Raw genomic sequence first — 20,832 nt, 5'->3', positions numbered from 1 at the left:
CACCAAGCACTGTTGTAAGCACTTTAATCCTTGCATTCTGAGTACGTCCTATTCATATCGTAGTTTTACTAATGAGCCAACCACAGTGCAGAAATGATTAAATTATCTGCCCAGAGTCCCATAGCTTGTAAATGATGGAGCCACACCTGGGACCCAAATCCTTCCCACACAGGGACAGTTTGCTTTGAAGGAACCCCCACCTCACCCACAGAGGAAGTAATAGCCACATTAGGGTAGAGACAGAAGTGTGTGGGCTTCCCTGGTGGTCCTGTGGGTAAGACTCTGAGCTCCACCAGAGGGGGATGGATTCCATTCCTGCTCGGGGGAACTAGGATCTCCCATGCCATGTGGTGTAGCCAAACAAGCCAATAAAGAGGCAGTAGTGTGGGCCCTGTAACCGAGATTCTCGTGGTCACAGACTGCTTTAAGTTTTATCAAAGCAAACACACTTCTTCAGAGCAGAGGCAGGTTTGCTAGCTGTGGCTGGATAGTAACTGCCCGTGTGTCGCCAGGTAACCTCAGTCCATACGGGTTCCAAGTTTAAAACTCTCCCACGTACATCCATCCCGTGCAAGGCCCCGAGGAGAGACAGGTGGGGACTCCCGTGCCCCCAGCTCAGACGTGAGGGGAAGACGTTCGCGCCAGGCCACAGGTCTCAGCTGGGCTGCTCTGAGTACAGCTGCCTGCAGGGGACAGAGTGCCCACCGGTCCCACTCAGCCTGGATGAGCTGGGACCATGACTGTGGCCTCGGAGGAAGGAGGTGCTGGGTGGCGATAAGACAGCAGCACCAGACAGATGGACAGACCGGACAGACACCCCAGCAGGACTCGGGCTCCTGCAGCATCAGCCAAGGAAGCCAAGGCTGTTCTGCTCAGAATCAGGGCGCACAGCGGCAGTCCACCCAGGCCTGGGGCGACTCCTCACATCCCCACGAGCGGCTGCCTGTCTCAGTCGGTGATGCCACCACCTCCAGAGTCTCTAAAAGGACCGTCAAGACTGGGACACTGACCCAGCTCCTCGCCTCGGAGCAAGGACAGGCTGGGACGTGCATGCACATGGGGAAATTGCAAGCGACTCTGTTTCACATGACGTGTAGCTTAACCCCACAGGGATGAGCCAGACAGGGACAGGGGGATCTGGCTTGGCCCATGGGGCTGTGACCTCCCTCCATCCCCACAGCCTCAGGGGACTCCTGGCTGACCCAGGAGAACCTCTGCCGGGTCACCTAATCCAGCGCCCATCCCTGAACAATGGGAAGAGTATGAAAAATGACTGCTCTCAAACTGGCAGAACAAGCCCCTGAGTCTGACAGGAAGGAAACAAGTTTACAAGCTCCTGGCTTCATGCTGGGACTCGACGTGGGGGCAGCTAGACTGGATGTGGGGGCACCTCCCCTCCAGCACTGCCCCCACCCGCCCTGGCACCATCCACCTCTGCCCCCAGCCCGGCTGCACCCAAGTGTTCACAGCAGCTGGACTGAGACAAGGATGTTCACAGCAAACAAACAAACACCACTCACCTGCTGGGGGTCTTCTCACCCCTTCATCCTCAGGGGTCTTGGGAATCCCAGGTGTCAGGCATCAGGGGAGCTGGCACCTCGTCTGAACAAGAGGGACTAGGATACACTGGGACCAAACACTCCCAAATCTTCAAAGGGCTGGGGGTGGGGAGGGTCATGGCAAAGACCCACCAAGGGAGGCCAAGGGATGCCGACTCCATCACCCCAACTCCTAAGCCTCATCCGGCCCCAGGGACAGCTATCTGGATCTCATGGGACTCGAAGTTAGATGAAACCAAGTCTACATTGAACTGACTTGGCCCTCGGACCTACCTTGCTCCAGCCACCCTACCCTCTCCCTGTGCCCCCAGGACCCTTGGCAGAAAGAGAAACAGACCTGGTTTGGTGGGCCGCGGCTCTGCCACCTCTGTCTGTGTGACCTCAGGCAAGCTGCTCACCCTCTCTGAGCCTCCACTGGCTCAGTGAGTCAAGTGGGGTCCCTTAAGTGCCAAATTCCGACTCTGGGGGATGAAATGAAGCGAGTGCACGAGTGAGTCTGAGTCCAGGCCACTTGGCCCTCCCCTCACCCTGCACAAAGGCTCCAGTCCCCAAACACAGGTGCCCGAGGAAACCCACAGAGGTTTCTCTTTGCCCTTGTGGTTTCCGCCAGTTGCTGGCTTACGGCGCTGCGGCTTCCCATCACCAGAACCTCCAATCTCCAAGAAGAGAGACATTCCCACAGTGCCCTCACCCGCTGGGACCAGGCTGCCCACCCCGCCTGGTTTCCCTGCTGGCTTGCTTCCTGGCCGGACACGCGTTCATCCCCCTGCTGGGTGAGGGCCCCAGACGGCTCAGGGCTCTGTGGAGGAGGGGCTTATGCTAGAGCAGGGCTCTCTGCACTCACCGTCTGTCCAGGGAGCTTGGGAGGTGTCCTCAGGCTTCCCTGACGTTTCCCTCCTGCCAGCCTTCCCTTCTCCAGGCTCACAGCCGGTGTGGGGACGGCTGCAGGGTTGCTTGGGGAGCCAGAACCCACAATCGCATATCTGCAGTGACCAACAGGCCATGGACACAGTGAGGAAGGGGCTAGATGATGAAGGGGTGCTGTGATGAAGGGGCAGGTTAAGGAAGGGGTGCGGGAAAGCCTCCCACAGGTGAACGTTCTATGTGCTAGGGTAGAGGCTGTGTGGAGCAGACCATCCAACTCGCCACCTGCACGCTGGAAACGAGTGGGATTTGCTGTGAGTTAATTGCACCTAATAAAGCTGCTCGCTTTTTAAACTGCAGTCTCAACAATAAGAACATAAGAGTCAGTGCTGTGAACCAGAACTATCAGCCACTGTTCTGACCACACACGAGAGTCTGATCATTTCTAACCCTGCCTCCACTGTTCCTGTGCACGCGGGGCCCACACTTGGTGACTGGGGGCCCTGACTCCCTCCCCTTAACCTGGTGAAGCCCAGGGATGTCGAGAGCCCGAGTACACACCTCTACGCCTCCCTGCACTAGGAACCCCTCTTCGTTGTCTGGGCTCCAGGCCTCAAAGGGAGGCACCAGGGCAGCGGGCTGGGCATGTGGGTGTCTGGGCCCTACCCTCGCCACCCCCTCCCCTTCAGGCCACTGTCAGGAGACCCCGGAGGCTTCTGCCACCCAGGTGGGAGCTGCCTAATTTACCAGGATAACATCCTGGAGTGGGAGCCAGCTGAGGTTCCCTCGGGGTGAATAGTAACAGCAGTGGCTCAGCTCCTTCTTGCTGCCTCCTGCTGGTGCTGATTTAGAAGCTAATGATTCTGGTGCCAATGGATTATTTCCTTCAATTTCCTCTACTTAATGGATCTCTTACATCAAATTAGTGTCTCTCATTTGGCTGGTGTGGTTGGGATTCCAGGGTCTGTGTCCACAAATGGTCTACTGCATCCTTGACTTGGTTGTGCTGTTGAGCTGAACTGCTGTGGCCAAGGACCACCTTCCAGGTGTCCAGGCACAGCAGAAGCTGGACTGGCAGGGGCGGGCATGGGGCGGCTTGTTGGGGGTGGGGGAAGGGTGGGCTGGGAGGGTCATCTTCCCAACACCGCTGAGCAAAGGACAGAGGACAGTGAGCGGGAGGGAGACCTGCACAGGGGTCCCTGGGCACAGAGCGAGAGCACTACTCCACTTCCTGAAACACAGTGCAGGAGATGGCTCACAGTCCACTGCTAAGACAGGAGGTGAGAGTAGTGACCCTGAGCTGCTGTCCCTCCTCCTTGCTCTCTGCCTTTGCAGGGTGTCCTCCCTTCTCTGGGTCTAGGGCGGCCTTTCTGATCTCCCCACACACGATACCCAACAGCACCCACAACTTACTCCCTTTGTTGTTCAGTTGCTAAGTCCTGTCTGACTCTCTGCGACCCCATGGACTGCAGCACACCAGGCTTCCCTGTCCTTCACCATCTCCCAGAGCTTGCTCAAACTCATGTCCATCAAACCATCTCATCTTCTGTCACCCCCTTCTCCTCCTGCCTTCAATCTTTCCCAGCATCAGGGTCTTTTCCAATGAGTTGGCTCTTCCCATTAGGTGGCTGAAGTATTGGAGCTTCAGCTTCAGCCTCAGTCCTTCCAATGAATATTCAGGGTTGATTTCCTTTAGGATTGACTGGTTTGATTTCCTTGCTGTCTAAGGGACTCTTAAAAGTCTTCTCCAGCACACAGTTCGAAAGCATCAGTTCCTCGCTGCTTAGCCTTCTTTATGATCCAACTCTCACATCTGTACATGACTTGGAAAAACCACAGCTTTGACTATATGGACCTTTGTCAGCAAAGTGATGTCTCTGCTTTTGAATACGCTGCCTAGGTTTGCCATAGCTTTCCTTCCAAGAAACAAGTGTCTTTTAATTTCATGGCTCCAGTCACTGTCCACAGTGATTTTGGAGCCCAAGAAAATAAAGTCTGCCACTGTTTCCATTTTTTTCCCATTTAGTTTCCATGAAGTGATGGATCCGGATGCCATGATTTTGGTTTTTTCAATGTTGAGTTTTAAGCCAGTTTTTTCTCTCTCCTCTTTCACCTTCATCAAGAGGCTCTTTAGTTCCTCTTTGCTTTCTGACATAAGGGTGTCATTTGCATATCTGAGGTTGTTGGTATTTCTCCAGGCAATCTTGATTCCAGTTTGTGCTTCATCCAGTCTGGCATTTCCTGTGATGTACTCTGCATATAAGTTAAATAAGCAGGGTGACAATATACAGCCTTGACATACTCCTTTCCCAGTTTGGAACCAGACTGTTGCTCCATATCCAGTTCTAACTGTTGCTTCCTGACCTGCATACAGGTTTCTCAGGAGGCAGGTCAGGTGGTCTGGTACTCCCATCTCTTGAAGAATTTCCCACAGTTTGCTGTTGTTTTGTTTGTTGCTTATTCCCTATCTCAGTGTTTATCTCACGGTCAACCAAATTGTGGGGCATCATCTGGCAGGGAGGGTCTTCCCAGGTAAAGAACCCATCTGCCAAATGCAGGAGACACAAGAGATGTGGGTTCAGTCCTTGAGTCAGGAAGATCTCCTGGAGGAGGAAATGGCAACCCACTCCAATATTCTTGCCTGGAGAATCCGATGGACAGAGGAGCCTGGGGGGCTACAGCCCTTGGGGCTGCAAAGAGTTGGGCATGACTGAGCGACCGAGCACACATGTACACCTGTCAGGCATCGTGTCAATTTGTGGTTCAGCCTAGTCTAGAGGAGATTTTCAATAAGCACTGCATGGGTGGATGGATGGATGGACAGATGAATGTGGATGGACGACCTGCATATTTAATGCTAGAGAGCAGTTGCTATTATGTTTCAACAAAATTTCGTGTTTATATGAACACCCTTGAGGAAGGAAATGGCGACTCCAGTACTCTTGTCTGAAGAATCCCATGGATGAAGAAACCTGGTTGACTACAGTCCATGGGATCACAAAGAATCGGACATGACTGACGCGACTTAGCACACACGCACACACAAGCATCCTAGAAAAACTTGCCTTTTGTAGTCTAAAGCAATGTATTTTAGTTAAAGCAACCTTCCTGATTTTACCCTGGAAATGCTTTCCCTTGATTGTGATAAGGCAATAAAGTAGAGACTTTTTTAAAAGCTTCACCAGGCTTATCAGTTGTTATAAGATCCTTTCAGCTGTGAGGCATTAAGTGAAACAAATGAATAGAACTCTGTAAGCACAGGTCTTATAGTAGGAGGTTTGCACAGCATAACTGCCCTCCTGCTGCACTTTCTGGCTGGATAAATTCTGGCCACATTCAACTCATGAACTTCCTGCTCCAGGTCCAGCCCCACTTCCATCACTGCACACACAACACAGGCTCCTGCTGAATGACCAAGGAGCTTCTAATAAGCCCAAACCGGGGGTGACAATCATAATGGCAATGCTGGTGTGAATTTAGGGACCTTCTGAGGCTATGGCTGTGCACAGCACCTCGGGGACAATTACCGTGGTCACTGGTCTATATGTAGGAAAATAAAAGCAAACAGGAAAAGCTGAGCAACATAGAAAGAGAGAAATGTGAACAGAAATGTCTAGAATACGGTTTCGTTGCTCTTCCTGACTCCCTGGGTTCTGAAGAGCTAATGCCCAGCAGGAATTGAGACTGTGTGATATGCTTGTCTGTGTTAGCAAGGGTCCTTTGGTACCAAAGCCACAAGGGGCCAAAAGTTAACGCACACTTCAGGCATTACATTTATTCCATGTGTGCAAGAATATCTATTTTCTGAGTATTATTTCAATGAAAATGGACAAATGAAGCTAGGGCACTTATTTTAATCTTTCAGCTCAAATAACCAGCTTCTTTGTCAACTTCCCCTGGGGAGGCCTGATGGGCTGGACCTTCTGTGGCCTCTTGGTCCTCCATGTGGGTTTCTCCAGCCCCTGTTCACTTAGTGGGCCTCCCCCGCTGCCTCCTGTGTTGTCCAATCAACCCCTACCTGCCCCTGAAACTCCTGCTTGCATGTGAGAGCCCATCAGCCCTGACCTCTGTTAGCCTCGGAAGAGATGATGGCTGGTGTTGCACCCACATCCTGTGATGAGCACCCAATGGCCACCTGATGCATCCATGGCCCACAGGCTGAATGAGAAGCAGAAGCTGGGGCCCTGTGTCTGTCCTGAGAGGCAAGTCTGGAGGTGCAGTCAGGAGGCCCCTGAGGGAACAGCCTCCAGCAGAGACAGGGAGGCCTTGGACCTCAAGACGATTACACACAGGTGTTTCCACAAATGTGGTTCCTACGTCACAAGACAATGTGGACACCACCTGCCACCTGGCACCTACTGGAGGCTGCTTACCTGTCAGAGTCCTCAGGCCTCACCAAGATGCGGTGTGAATGCCCTCAGTGGTCCCCTCCTGCCTGCATCCCATTCAGCCCCTCACCCTCCATCTCTCTGGGGTCCCTCTCAAGAGTCTCCAGCTTCGGCCTCTCTCTGACCACCAGTTCCTCCCAGTCTCGTCATGGGGGTCACAGGAAAGTGGGTCCTACGATCTCACTCATGTCCCCAGTTGTCCAACCCCTGAGGCTGGCAGGTGCCTGTGATGCTCACATCTTGGCACTGCCCACCTGGCAGCATCAGTGAACCAGAAACCTCTTGGAGTTTCCGGAAAGCCCTCCACCAGGCGGGACGGGACCCCTGGGATGCCCCTGGAGGCGGGTCCTGCCAACAGGATTCACAGCCCAAGCAGCAGCCAGCCCTGGTGGCTGAAGAGCCAGGACACTTCCTGAGCGGCCACCCCCCGACCCCGACTCAGTCCCTGGACCAGGGTGAGAGGAAGTGTGCCATCTCTGGCCTCCAGGAACACCTTCACTCCAGGCCCTGCTCCTGGTCTGCTGAGCCCTTGGAGCCCAGCACTGCTCTGAAGAGGAGAGCTTGACTGCTTCACACCCAGCGCCCCCTCGCCCAAGCAGCCCCCCACATCCTTGACCTCCACGTGAGGCCCAGGAGGCTCCCAGGAGGCCCAGCTTCACCCACAGGGCCCAAGTGTGGCTCAAGCCTTGGTCCTGGTTGACCTCCACATCCACAACTGGAGTGCAAACCTCCTGCCTCAGCAGATCCTGGACCTGGGAAGAAGGTGCTGCTCCTGAGAAAGCCCTCCCAAACCCAGGAGGAGAGGCCAGGGCTCAGGGCGGTCACCAGAGTACCCACAGCCCCTCCAGAGCACCCGGGGATACTCAGGCCACATGGCTGCAATCCTGGCCCCGCACATGCCCTCCTTCCTGGGGAGTCACTGTGGATGACAGAAATGCAGCGAAACCACAGGCTCGATTTTGTTTCTCGTCCACGCATTGCTCTTGAGGAGTCTGGACAGCCCTGAGCTACACCGGCCCTCTGGGTTTATAGGGAAGCCCTCCCAGGCGCAGCTATAATTAGAAATCAACTGAGGCAGAAACCCAGCCTGGTCCTTGGCAGGGTTCCAGGTCTGTTAATTTAGGAAATCCACTCTCCTGACCCCGGGGCTGCCCCGGGCTGATCCTAAGTTCCGGCCTTTGTGTACACCTTCCCTGCCCACCTTGGCAGGCGCAGGCCCGCCTCCCCACTCCCCGCCTGCCCCAGCTTGCTCCTAGCTAGAAGGAAAACACCCAGGAGTTCACCGCCGGGTGGCTGGCGCTTTCATCTGGCCCCGTCCACTCGGGGTTTTCAACCGTAAACACAGTTCTGAATGCAGGACTGTGTGTGCGGGGGAGTGAAGAAGGCAGGATTTGTGTCAAGAGATTCCGGAAAACTAGCCCCTCCCCAAAGCCACCTGACGCTACTGGGGTGAGAGACAGGCCAACAGGGGTGCCATCCGGAAAGATCTTGGGCCCCAGGGCCCTGTCTCCATGCCGCCTCTTTCCCTGGCATCCCAGGCCGTGGTGGGGGATCCTCCCCAAACCTTGCAGCCTTCCCTGCTGGTCAGAGTTCAGGTGTACGCCCCTACTTCCTGGAAGGGATAGCTCCCCACAGCCTCCCTCAATCTGGGGTCACTCCTGCATCCCCCCCAGCAAAAAGTCATTGTTGAAAAGCCAGTGGCTGTCCCTACAGACCTGCTGTGTGTGTCAGGAACTTTATAGACAAAGCGGGACCCGCTGGGCTGAGGGCCTGGGATCGTCAGAACAACAAACAAGCACCAACTCTCACGGCCCCACCTGCACCTTGTGGAGCCCATTAGCAAGGGGAGGCCCCAGGCTGAGAGGCTGGTGGATTCAAACCCCTCCCGCGGGGACCAGCATCCCACCGGGTGCTTCTCCCAAACACCTTCCTGAGCATAGTCCTGCGGGTTTAGAGAGAAGGTCCGGCTGCCCCACCCTCCCCTCACCCCCAGCTTTCCCCTACAGCGACTTGTGGCCGCTTTTCTCCGGGGGCCGTGGGGACCCTGCACTGTAGACATGAGGTCCCCAGAACGGGAGCAGGCCCAGAGCATCAGGGCTGTGGCTCAAGCCATCTGCTCTGTGCGGGTGGGGATTGTGGGTTTCCGTGACCAACGATGGTCACCAAGGGGACTTGGGTGGGGGCAACCTTGGGGACTTAGCTAGGCCAGCTGACCTTGAGTCTGAGTCACTGGCTGATTCTGGAAGCTTCTCCTCTACCCCAGCATCAGAACAGGGTGTGCTTTTGTCAGGAATTCAAACCCCGAGTCCTGGTGGGACAGCAGTGGCCCAACTGTGGCCACCAGGGAGCAACGGGCCTGGGATCAACTTAAAACCTTCCGGGAGGCCCCTCAGACTGAACATAAGGCCGGGCAGGACCTGGGGTTCGGAACAGCCCCCTGCTGATGAAGTGTGTCTTTCAGGTGACCCCTCGGGACAGGATGGCCCACAGGGGAAGCTGCGCAGGGATGGCCTGGCTGCCTGTCCTGCTGGTAAGTGGCCGGGGTGCCCGTGCCCCAGGGTATTCCTAGTGGGAGCTCCCATTTGGCCATGTCCTTCTCTAGCCATGTCCCTCTCAGCCTGTCTGTGCAGCAGCCATGCAGTGATCACACACCACCGCCCCCACCTTCACCGGGCTCTCCAGGGCTAAAGCCCTGACCAGCCCCGAGCCAGAGGCAGTCACTGTACTCAGAGTTCCCCTCACCCAGCCTTTGTGGTGGTGCCCAGCCCAGCGCACCTGTGCCAAGCTCCACACCCTAGGCCACGGGAGCTGGGAAAGTCAAGCCCGAGCTCCCGGTGAGCTGAGGCACCTGTGACTGGGGGCTGCGGGAAGGGGCCTCCCAGGCTTTGAGGGGAGTCTGGGGAGCTCCCAGTGCCAAGCGTTTGGGATGGAGCCTCTGACTGTCAGGCGAGGATTGCCAGGTCATTAGCTGAAGGGGTCCCTCCCCCAGGGCTCCTCCACCACAACCTCCTGAGGTCAATTGGTGCTGACCACAGACAGTGGGGGTCTCCAAGGGCGAGTGGAGGCCAAAGGAGCCCCTTCCTCGAGGCAGGCGTCCCTGGTATGCCGGGCCGGTGCGGAGGAGGCCAGCTGTGGCGAGAATGAGTTCTACAACCAGACCACCGGGCTGTGCCGTGAGTGTCCGCAGTGCGCGCCAGGGGAGGAGCCCTACCTGGTAAGCCCCGCCCCGGAGCACGGCCCCGCGAGGTGTAGGGAGCCCGCGTGGCTGGCTGGGGTGGACGGCACTCCTCTGGGAAGAGCTCTGCACAGAGCACCTGCTAAGTGCCAGGAACCTGAATGTGGCTGCGGTGTTTGGGGTCCTCGCGCCGAGTGTGCACTCCCAGGGCCGTCAGCCTGGCCGGATGAGTTTATCCTGGAGCCAGCAGGAGGGGCAGCATCGGACGGGTGGGGGCAGCGGGGACCCCTGGCTCAGAGCAGACGGGGGGGGGGGGGGGGCTGTGGGTCGGACAGTCCACGCCCCGAGAGAGGAGATCCTGGGAGCAGCCTGTGCGCCTGGCGCATAGGAACCTCAGGGTCGCGTGGTGGTCGTCGTGGTAATGCAGCCGCTGACCCACCTGTGTCCCATCCTTCCCTGGCCAGTCCTGCGGCTATGGCACCAGGGACGAGGACTACGGCTGTGTTCCCTGTCCTGCGGAGAAATTCTCCAAGGGCGGCTACCAGATCTGCCGGCGCCACAAGGACTGCGAGGGCTTCTTCCGCGCCACGGTGCTGACCCCCGGGGACACAGAGCGCGACGCTGAGTGTGGGCCCTGCTTGCCTGGGTGAGCTCCCTGCCGCCCTACCCACATCCCCTTCTGGGGCATGGGTCCTGCAGGGAGGAGGGTCACACATCTCCAGCTCCGGGAGAGGGGGGAAGAGGGGGACAGGTCTCCTGGTGGGAGTCCCACCACCTTCCACCCGCGGGGCAGCCCACCTGGGCTCCGTGTCTGTGTCCCTAAGTAGACCTCATCATAATAGCATCTCTGACCACCCAAATGAAGCAGATGCGTTGAATACTTAAAAGGAGACAACACATGTTGAGTGAGGAAAGAAAAACCAAGATATTTTTGGTTATAAAAAAATAACTGGAAAAAAACTGTTTTTGGAAAAAAACTGAGGGTAAAAAGCTACTAATAGAAATATTTGTAATCAAAGCTATGGTGTTTCCAGTAGTCATGTATGTATATAAGAGGTGGACCATAAAGAAGGCTGAGCAGGGAAGAACTAATGCTTTTGAAGTGTGGTGTTGGAAAAGACTCTTGAGAGTCCTTTGGGCTGCAAGGAGATCAACCCTGAATATTCACTGGAAGGACTGATGTTGAAGCTCCAATACTTTGGCCACCTAATGGGGAGAACTGACTCATTGGAAAAGTCCCTGATGCTGGGAAAGATTAAAGGCAGGAGGAGAAGGGGGCGACAGAGGATGAGATGGTTGGATGGCATCACTGACTTAATGGACATGAGTTTGAGCAAACTCAGGGAGATAGTGAAGGCCAGAGAAGCCTGGTGGGCTGCAGTCCCTGGGTTTTCAAAGAGTTGGACATGACTTAGTGACTGAACAACAACAAATACATAGAGGATGAGATGGTTGGGTGGCATCACCAACTCAATGAACATGAGTTTTAGCAAACTCAAGGAGATGATGATGGACAGGGAAGCATGGTATGCTGCAGTCCAGGGCGTCGCATGGAGTTGCAAAGAGTCAGAAATAACTTAGTGACCACTGAACAGCAATAGAAATATTTGAGACATGTGGTTCCTATAATTCCCCCACAATTCTGTTATGTGTCAAAGTCTTCCCATAAAAACCAAAGTACAATTAGCCTGAAAGACAGAATCTTCCTTCAAGACAGCAGATTCCCCTTGGGAGGTGGAAAGTACAGCCCTGTAACCTGGTAACTGCCTCCCTCTGGTGGCCGCACAACCTATGCTACCAAGGGCTGCCAAGAGCAGTGGTGTAGGCTTCCTGGTGGTGATAATGGTAGAGGTGATGGAAGTGGTGATGATGAAGGTGATGATGGCAGTGGTCATGGTGATGATGGAGGTGGTGATGGCGGTGGTCATGGTGATGATGGAGGTGGTGGTGGAGGTGATGATAGAGGTGGTCATGATTATGATGGAGGTGGTGGTGGAGGTAATGATGGAGGTGGTCATGGTGATGATGGAGGTGGTGGTGGAGGTGGTGATGGAGGTGATCATGGTGATGATGGAGATGGTGATGGCAGTGGTCATGGTGATGATGGAGGTGGTGGTGGAGGTGATGATGGAGGTGGTCATGATTATGATGGAGGTGGTGGTGGAGGTAATGATGTCGGTGTTCATGGTGATGATGGAGGTGATGTGGAGGTGATGATGGTAGGTGGTCTTGGTGATGATGGAGGTGGTGGTGGAGGTGATGATGGAGGTGATCATGGTGATGATGGAGATGGTGATGGCAGTGGTCATGGTGATGATGGAGGTGGTGGTGGAGGTGATGATGGAGGTGGTCATGGCGATGATGGAGGTGGTGGTGGAGGTGATGATGGAGGTGATCATGGTGATGATGGAGATGGTGATGGCAGTGGTCATGGTGATGATGGAGGTGGTGGTAGAGGTGATGAGGGAGGTGATCATGGTGGTGATGGAGGTGGTGATGGCAGTGGTCATGGTGATGATGGAGGTGGTGGTGGAGGTGATTATGGAGGTAGTCATGATTATGATGGAGGTGGTCATGGTGATGATAGACGTGGTGGTGGAGGTGATGATGGAGGTGGTCATGGTGATGATAGACGTGGTGGTGGAGGTGATGATGGAGGTGGTCATGGTGATGATGATGGAGGTGGTCATGGTGATGATGGAGGTGGTGGTGGAGGTGATGATGGAGATGGTCATGGTGATGATGATGGAGGTGGTCATGGTGATGATGGAGGTGGTGATGGCAGTGGTCATGGTGATGATGGAGGTGGTGGTGGAGGTGATGATGGTGGTGGTCATGGCAGCAGCAGCATTTTGAACACTGCACCAAATCTTGTAGCCAGTTTGTCACCTGTTATTCACCCCCTCCGAACCACTGTATTGAGTTAAGAGGAGATAGAAAATAAGAATATACCCAAACGAGAGCACTGGGCATTAGTCTATAAGAAAAAGGAAATGCAGAAAGACCCTCCAAGGGAGAAACAAACTGAAAGTGAAAGACCCTTTAACATGAGGAGCTATCTTAAGCTTGCAGAAAATAACCTCAGTTCAGATATGTTGCTAGGGAGCCTCCAATTCCACCACCATCTCTGCTGTTGACTGACCCCACCTCCAGTCTCTCCAGGTTCTGGTCTTTGGTTCAGACACACTTCTTGAGCTGCAGACTTCTGTGTCCAGGTATCTGTCTGACAAGCTCTGACACAGAGGACCCATATTTGTCAAATGGGTGAAAAAAAAAAACCCCGTCTTAAGAGTGAGCTGTCCACATGCTTTCGTGTGGAGAAAGGCCATAGAGGAGGCCGGGGGTCAGAGCTCTAGGAGGCCTCCCTGGGTGTTGCCTCCCCCATGACAAGCTCTCACTGACAGCGTCCACTCCCTGCTGGACCCCTAGGATGGGGTGAGGTTCATGGTGGCTTCTACCTGCCTGCTCAAGAGAGGGGAAAGGGAGCCTAGGAGCCCCCCAGGGAAGCAGGTCTTTGGGAAGAAGCTACGTCCCTGTGGATGTGGAATAAGATTCTAGAGGTCCCATCTGAACCTTAGTCTTGTCTTGGGCTCCTCATCTTAATCAACCTTTGAGGAACAGGAGAAGAAGGAAGAAAGAACTAGGGAAAGTCACAGTATAGACCAGAGCATGAGAAATCTAGGCTTTACAGAAAGACAGGGCCCCAGAGCTCTATGTGAGCACCCGGCATTGGATCGGGAAAGCTGCTGAAGCTGCTGAACAGGCATTCACACCCCCATTCACCCAGGACAGGCCAAGTGAGCCCTGAAAAGAGAAACCCAACAACTGGGCGGTTCTGTGCACCACAGGCCCCAGAAACCAGTGAAGGGTCGAATTCAGGCCCAGTTAGAGGACGCCCAGAGGGCTCCCGGAGGAACATGCTGGAACCTTGCAAACCTGGTCTTGGGGCTGTTCAGCTCCTCACACCGCTGGAGCTGGGCACTGCTCAGAGGCCCCTCCCCTAGGAGGGGCCTCTGAGCCAGAAAGATAGAGGGGAGTTGCAGGGTGGGGAGCAGCATCATCTGGGAGCTTCTGTGTGGGAGCCTTGGCCCCGTGGACCCCACCCCCACCTCCCTGAGGTGCCCAGCACAGGCTGTGGGGAGGGGTCAGGAGCGACCACCATCGCTTGGAAGCTGTGGGGGGCTGGCCTGGCACCCTGAGCAGGTGTTCCTGCAGGTGGCTCCCAGAGCAGCAAAGCGTGCATGTGAGAGCCTATGTGTAAACCTGCCTGGTGTGGCTCCTCTGGAGGGTGTTCTGAGACTGGCTAATTCCTGTTTACAAGATGCACAGGGTCTGAGGATAAAAGGCTCTTGAGGAAGGGCAGGCGGTGATGGGCACAGTAGGGTTGCTGATGGTCCAGCCCTCAAGGCTACAGTCCCCCCAGCCTCACCCCCCTGTCACGGGGCCAGGTGCACACAGCTGATAAACAAGAGATTAGAAAACAACCACAGAGAGACCCAGCAGAGGGCAGAGAGTTTTCATCTTGAGTCGTATGAAAGGACAACACCGCCAGCAGCTCTTTACTCACCGACATCTCCTGATGTGAACACCTCGGGTGTTTATAGGATGCGGGCCCAGAGAGGCAGAGTCCTCTGGGGGCTGGGGGACCTCAGTGGAAGCAGGCACAGACCTTTGGGAAGGCCCCAGGGGTGGCAGGGTCACGGCTGGCAGGCTGACATGGCAGGAGGGAGCTTTCTGGGTGTGAAGTCTTGTGGACAGCCATACTTGAACGCCTTGACCTTCTGGTAGAGAGATACAGCCCCATCGTGAGCTCACCAGGTGCCCTCACCTGAGGAGGAGGCAGGTGACTCTGGTTGTGACCTGGCTGCATCTCAGGCCCTCTGCCCTGACCACCCTAGACAGGGCCAAGGTCTCTGCTGCAGCCACGCCCTCCAGCCAGCCCCACTCCATCCCAGTCAGCAAGTGTCCAGCTCTTCCAGGAGGTCCCGGGAGCTCCTAGACACCCCTGCCCATAACTCTGCCCAGCTGCAGGCTATACCCTTGTGGGGGGGCCACACCTCCTTCTTGGGGCATGCCCCCCACCCCGTGCCTGGCTATGATGGTTAGAGAATAAGCCGTGGAACGGGCCGCTCACCTGTCTGCTCTGTCTCCCCCCTGCCCCGCCTGCACAGCTACTACATGCTGGAAAACAGACCGAGGAACATCTATGGCCTAGTATGCTACTCCTGCCTGCTGGCACCCCCCAACACCAAGGAATGTGAGTGTCTGCCCCGTCCAAGGTCCTGATGCAACCCTGACACCTCTCCTGACTTGGGAGCCATAAGCTGGCTCCGGACAGCGGGGACACAGAGATGCTCCCGAGGGCCGGCGGGTGGGCAACAGGTCCCTGGGAGCGGGGGAGGGTTGGGTGGTAGAACTACACATCAGACGGGGGCTGATACCAGTTGAGGGACCTCTGTGAGCCTGAGTTTTCTGGGGGCGCTAAAATCTGAACCATCCATCTCTCACGATCCTTGCAAACACCCACAGCACCAAGGTGTTTTGCTGAGAACTGCAAAGCGCTCAGCAGTGGTAAGTTCTCACACGCAATGTTTCAACATGTGTTGAAGGGAAGCCTGCAGAGTGACCACAGGGCACGTGACATAAACACTGAGGCCCTCGGTTTGGCCTCACCTCCGGCTGCCTTCTTCCTACCCTAACTCTGGTTTGATGCTCGTGGGTGCCTATTTAGGAGGAAGGGCTGGGGCCCCCTGCTTCAGAGAAGGTGGCAGATGGCCTCCTGTGTCTGTGGTCGGGAGACATCGATGAGGTGGGACAGGTGGACAGATGGAAGACAAGACGACTGGGAGGGAAGGGGGAGTCCGGTCCAGCACTGGGGCCCCCCTCCCACTCACGGGAGTTCCAAGGTCCACACGGGGGCCCTGCCCTCCTGGTTCTCCATGAGACCCTGCCCTCCCCATCTTCTCACAGTATCTTGTCGAGGAGACAAGACTCTTAGGAGGGCCTGAAGCACCAGGAGGAAGAGAGGAGGGCGAGAGGAGACAGTGGTGCCTTTCCTGCTTTGAGATCCTCTGGGAGAGATGCTCCGGATGGCAGGGCCATGGGCAGCGGGGGCTGTGGGGCAGGACTGATGCCTGCATGGAAGGCATTCCCTCCCTCCCAAAGTCCTTAAACAGATGAACCTGAGAAGGACAGTTTGTGGGTCTTTAAAGCAGAACATTCCCACCCAGCAAGATGCTCAGTTCAGTTCAGTCGCTCAGTTGTGTCCTACTCTTTGCGACCCCATGCATTGCAGCACGCCAGGCCTCCCTGTCCATCACCAACTCCTGGAGTTCATTCAAACTCACGTCCATCGATCATGCTAATTAATTCATAAATTAGAGGAGGCCCAGGCTTCCCTGGTGGCTCAGTGGTGTAGAACCCCCCTGCCAATGCAAGAGACACAAAAGATGCAGGTTTGATCCCTGGGTCAGGAAGATCCCCTGGAGGAGGGTATGGCAACCCACTACAGTATTCTTACCTGGGAAATCCCATGGACAGAGGAGCCTGGCGGGCTGCCGTCCATGGGATCACAAAGAGTCGGACAGGCTAAGCAACTGAACACACAGAGGCCTGGGGCTGCCCACAGGACGTGGTGTGGCCGGCTTCGATCCTGTCCCAGGGAGCTCTGGCATGCAATCCTGTCCTGGAAGACATTGAACACCCCTACCCACTAAGGATGGAATGTGGGGTTCATGCAGCTCCTCCCCATGGGCCTTCATCTAAAAGGTCACGGGGCCTGTGTCCTTATTCAGGCGAGACCGTGCTAGACACCCGCAGCCAGAGAGCTCTCAGCCTGGGAGGAGCCCCCTTCTCTCCTTCAACATGAGGCCCATTGTGTGGAGAGTCCTCGGCTCAGCCCATAATTTACGGCTTATCTAAAGAACAGCCCCAGCCAGGCCCCCAGGAGTGAGCTCACAGGATCTGGTCCTGAAGGAGGTCAGCAAGGAAGTGAGGCCGAGTTCAGGAACCTGGAGTCCCACTGGCGACCTTGGAAGTCACCTGACCTCTGTTTATCCATCTGGGAAATGGGGCGATTCATTCAGTGAAGCTTCACAGGCCGATGTAGGGAGTGGAGCCTGCTTGGGTTGTGGTCTCCAGGATGGGCTCTGCCCCTCCCTCTGCACTCACCTTCCATCCTGGGCTCCTGCTCAAGGGTCAGCAGACAGGCCTGAAAGGCTGACTGTGACCAACTGACCAGCTGCCAGGAGGCCCACTCTAGGAAAACCAGGGGTCAGTCAGGTCTCTGGGCCCCGGGGCTGCCCACCTGGGCCCAGTGTCAGGGGTCTCGAGCCCCTCCCACCTGGATGCTGCCTCTGGTTGGACGTGATCACCTGGGCTGGCCCCCTGAGAAGTCAGCCCCCCAACACCCCAGGTTGCTGACAGTGGACCCTACAGATCACAGGAGAGAGTGTGGCATGGACCCCACATCTCAGGGCCGGAGCGGCCAGGCCCCGAGAAGATGTCCTGAGGCCGGAGCCCTGGGCTGCTCCCCCTTCCCGGTGTGCCGTGACCATTGGAGAAGTGCAGGGTGGGGCCTTGTGACAGCGTCTACTCCTGGAGAGATCCTTGACTGGGCACAGCTTTCTCATCCACCTGCCCGTCCAGCGTTGTGGGCAAGAAGGTGCCCGAGGAGCCCGGTTCAGGGCAAGTTCATCGCCTGACGGCCTGTGGGCTGCATGGACAGGGCAGCAGGCACCTTCCTCTCGGGCCGGGGTCAAGGAGGGGCCGTTCCAGGGAAGGAGGCCTGGAGCCAAGTCCAGGAGCACCAGCCAGTCCGTCCTCACGCCCCCTAGTGGTACCATGAGGAGGTGACGCCTGGGCCCCCACGGCCGGCTGAATACCAGCTGTTTATGAGACTGAATTTCTCCGCCAGTTGTGCACATCTACTGCTCGCTCCTGTCATGGGCATAGCAGCAGATCCCGGGGCCCGAGATGCATCCTCTGTGAGCAGCCAGGCCCTGACGGCTCTGCTATTGCCTCAGCCTCTGCACCAGGGCCACCCTGTAAGAATCCATAAAGTGTCTTTAAAAATCCAAACTGTTACCTACATGGAGGAGCCCTGGCTGGACTCTAATACAAACCATTGCCCACAGCCTGCGAGGGTTAACAGACCAGGGGCCCTAGTGACTCCTGCATCCAGCCCTGTGCCTGGTACTCAAAGACCCCAGAGGACAGTGGATGACAACTCACTGCCCCCCACCCCACCCTACCCCCAGCCAGCTCCTGACTCATCGCTGCTGAGTAGAACTTGCTCTGTTTGCAGACAGACCTTGTCTGGGCTCTCTGGCCTTGCCCACCCCTGTTACAATATGCCTCTCTTTGGTCCTTAAGAGCTCCTTCCTTCCAAGAGGAAGCCTTGTGGACGGGGGACAGACCTGGCGACCACCCAACACCTAGGGACATTCTCACCTCAGCATCCAGCCCAGGAGACATGTGCTGGATGGACCAAAACCCCCCGACACTGAAGACCCATGCCCAGTGAGCCCTCACGGGGCCGCGCAGGGTCCAGCAGGGCTGTCCTGAGGGCTCCCCCACAGAGGTGCCCCCAGCCACACAGCATCCTCCACTGTCAGATGTGCTCAGGGCAGGCCTTGTGTCTGATCCCCTGGGTCCGTGAGGAGCTCAGAGCTGCGCAGGCAATGCCAGCTGGAGGCCCCTGGGAAACCACAAATCGGGGCAGAGGCCCAGCTGCCACCTGATGGGGCGCAGGCACCCGAGGGCACAGGGATGTGTCACTGTGTGCCAGCCCTGCCTGTCGGGGGCAAAGGCGTTTCATAAGCCTGGCCGCTGGCAGCTCTGGCTGTCTCTAGACCACAGGCCCGGGCACGTCTGTGTCCCCAAGCCTGTCACCGCCCCATGGGCAAGCCCAGCCGAAAGGGACAGGAACAGACAGAGACGAGAGACACCCACACACAGAGCCCATGGGCGTTTGTTTTCCTGAGATGCGGCTTCAGCTGCCTTAAGTCCCTCAAACACACAGGTCGGCCTGGTTCCCAGGGAACAGTCTGCTTTTGAGAGGAAACTGGCTGGTGCTTGAAGCTGCCCTGAGAGAGAAGGCAGAATCAATTCAGTCCCGCTTAAATCTCATTTCAGTTATGAGATGCGTCGTGAACTGGGGGGTGGGGTGGGGGAAAGGCTCTGGACACGCGCGGGAGCCCAGGAGAGGAGGAGAGACTCGCCTGGGGTCCCTCCCCACACCGCCCCACCACCTGCTGTCGCCTCACTGCAGCCTCTACATGGGCTCTGGGCGGCACTGGCAGCTCAGCGCCCCAGGCTCCGGGGGGTGTGAAGGGCCCACCATGGCCCCCACGCCCTCAGCCCTGCCCTCTTGTCAGGAGCGCTAAGACTCACCCAAAGGCCTGCCCTCCGCAGGCAGGCAGCCTGGGGAATGGGCCTCCCTGCTGTGTGTGGAGAGCTGGGGGCAGCCCCGACAGTGACGGAGGGCAAAGGGCAAAGGCCAGGTGCTCAGAGGGTGAAGGAGCTGGGCTACAGAAGCCAAAATCTCCAGCCAAGACGCCTCTGGTCCGGACATCAGACCAGCTGGCAGCATTCCAAGGATGAGCAAGGCCACTCTGGTAGGGGAGCATGGCTGGGGGGACTGTGTGCCCCCACCCCCAGCAAGGCCATCCTGGTGTGGGGGAGCATCTGCTGGGAGGGCCCCGCCCCGCCCCGCCCCGCCCCGCCCCCTCAGTGCTCTCCGACACAGTTCATTTTCTAACAGAAGCATGGTCACTTGGCGGCAGTCCCCAGCCTGCCATCCTTCCTGGCCTCCGCCCTCTGGTATCTGTAGTTTCCTGCTGGCTTTAAAAGGCGAGAAGATCAGTTCCCGGTCTGCTTGCTGGACATAGACAGAGGTGTGGAAGATTCAGCCAGGAGTCTCCCCGCCACCACCCCTGGAGCTGTGATGTAGAAATTTGCTCTCCCCAGAGGCCCCAGGCACTGCCCAGGTCCAGGTCCCACAAGGCAGGGGGGCCGGCCTTGGACATGGGGCTCACTGTCCCCACTCAGGCAAACCTGTGGCACGAATGTCCCCAGACCCAGAGAGAAAAGCAAGACAGGAGGAAACATGAGAACAAGACCTCATGTGCTAGGCTGCTTCAGTCACGCCCGACTCTTCATAACCCCATGGATGGTAAACAAAATGAGATCCTCCCTACTAACCCCAAACCTCAAGTCCTGCCTAAGAAAGGCCCACCATCGGGCGACTTGATAGGGCAGCCTGCCTGTGGCTCCGCTGACCACAGAACCAGATTCCAAGTCACCCTTGCTGGGAGACACCTCTTACAATGGAGCTGAGTTTATGAATCACGGTTAAAGGGAAGGAAACTTCATTTCTGTTCTAACACCACTTGGTCACAACTATTTTGGAAACTTCTCAAAGGAAAATCCTGGAGAAAAATCCATCAAAATGTCAACTCTAGACCTCAAGGCTGTGGGTGAACCTTTCGCTTCTCTCATGTTCTGATGTTTTCCCAATGTTTGATCGTGAGTGTGTATTAAAAGTATTAACACTCCATTCCTGTTTGATTAATGGAAGGAACCGCTCTGGTGTCCCCCCAAACTCACGTGCACACCTGCCCCTCACCTGCTCGTGGGGACCAAGTCTGAATCTTGGACTGAGCAGGTGTGACCCCATGTGTCCAGTGTAAGAAGCAAGGAGCTGGCAAGGTCAGGGGCTCTCGGGGATGAAGGTACTGCCGGCCCAGCCCTTTCCTCATGAGGATCTTCCTCATGAGGACTCTGGGTCCCTGGAGCCAGGGCTCCCCCTGCAGCCTGCGCTCTGTCTCCAAGGCTGGGGCAATGG

The 20,832-nt window shown here is 56.4% G+C and overlaps 1 protein-coding gene across 6 annotated transcripts in view; it reads left to right on the top strand.

The window, feature by feature from the left end:
* EDAR (ectodysplasin A receptor) overlaps positions 1–20,832 on the top strand; it is a 52,048-nt gene that overhangs the window by 23,659 nt on the left and 7,557 nt on the right. For 2 of the 6 annotated variants that reach the window (XM_086323744.1, XM_086323743.1), the window contains exons 2-5: positions 9,273–9,341; positions 9,903–10,025; positions 10,451–10,632; positions 15,158–15,243. In XM_086323744.1, coding sequence (XP_086179870.1) covers positions 9,291–9,341; positions 9,903–10,025; positions 10,451–10,632; positions 15,158–15,243 — 442 coding nt within the window. In that variant the 5' untranslated portion in view covers positions 9,273–9,290. Of the gene's footprint in view, positions 1–9,239; positions 9,342–9,800; positions 10,026–10,450; positions 10,633–15,157; positions 15,244–17,423; positions 20,543–20,832 lie in introns of those variants that run through there. The other 4 variants (XM_086323747.1, XM_086323746.1, XM_086323745.1 and 1 more) reach the window with 4 other exon arrangements.

Source organism: Bos grunniens, chromosome 11 (genome assembly GCF_055505025.1).
Source record: "Bos grunniens cultivar Pamir isolate PY7600 chromosome 11, Bosgru_T2T1.0, whole genome shotgun sequence".
Lineage (NCBI taxonomy): Eukaryota > Metazoa > Chordata > Mammalia > Artiodactyla > Bovidae > Bos > Bos grunniens.
The sequence above is the reverse complement of the archived record's forward strand: the minus strand, read 5'-3'. Positions and strand labels throughout refer to the sequence as shown.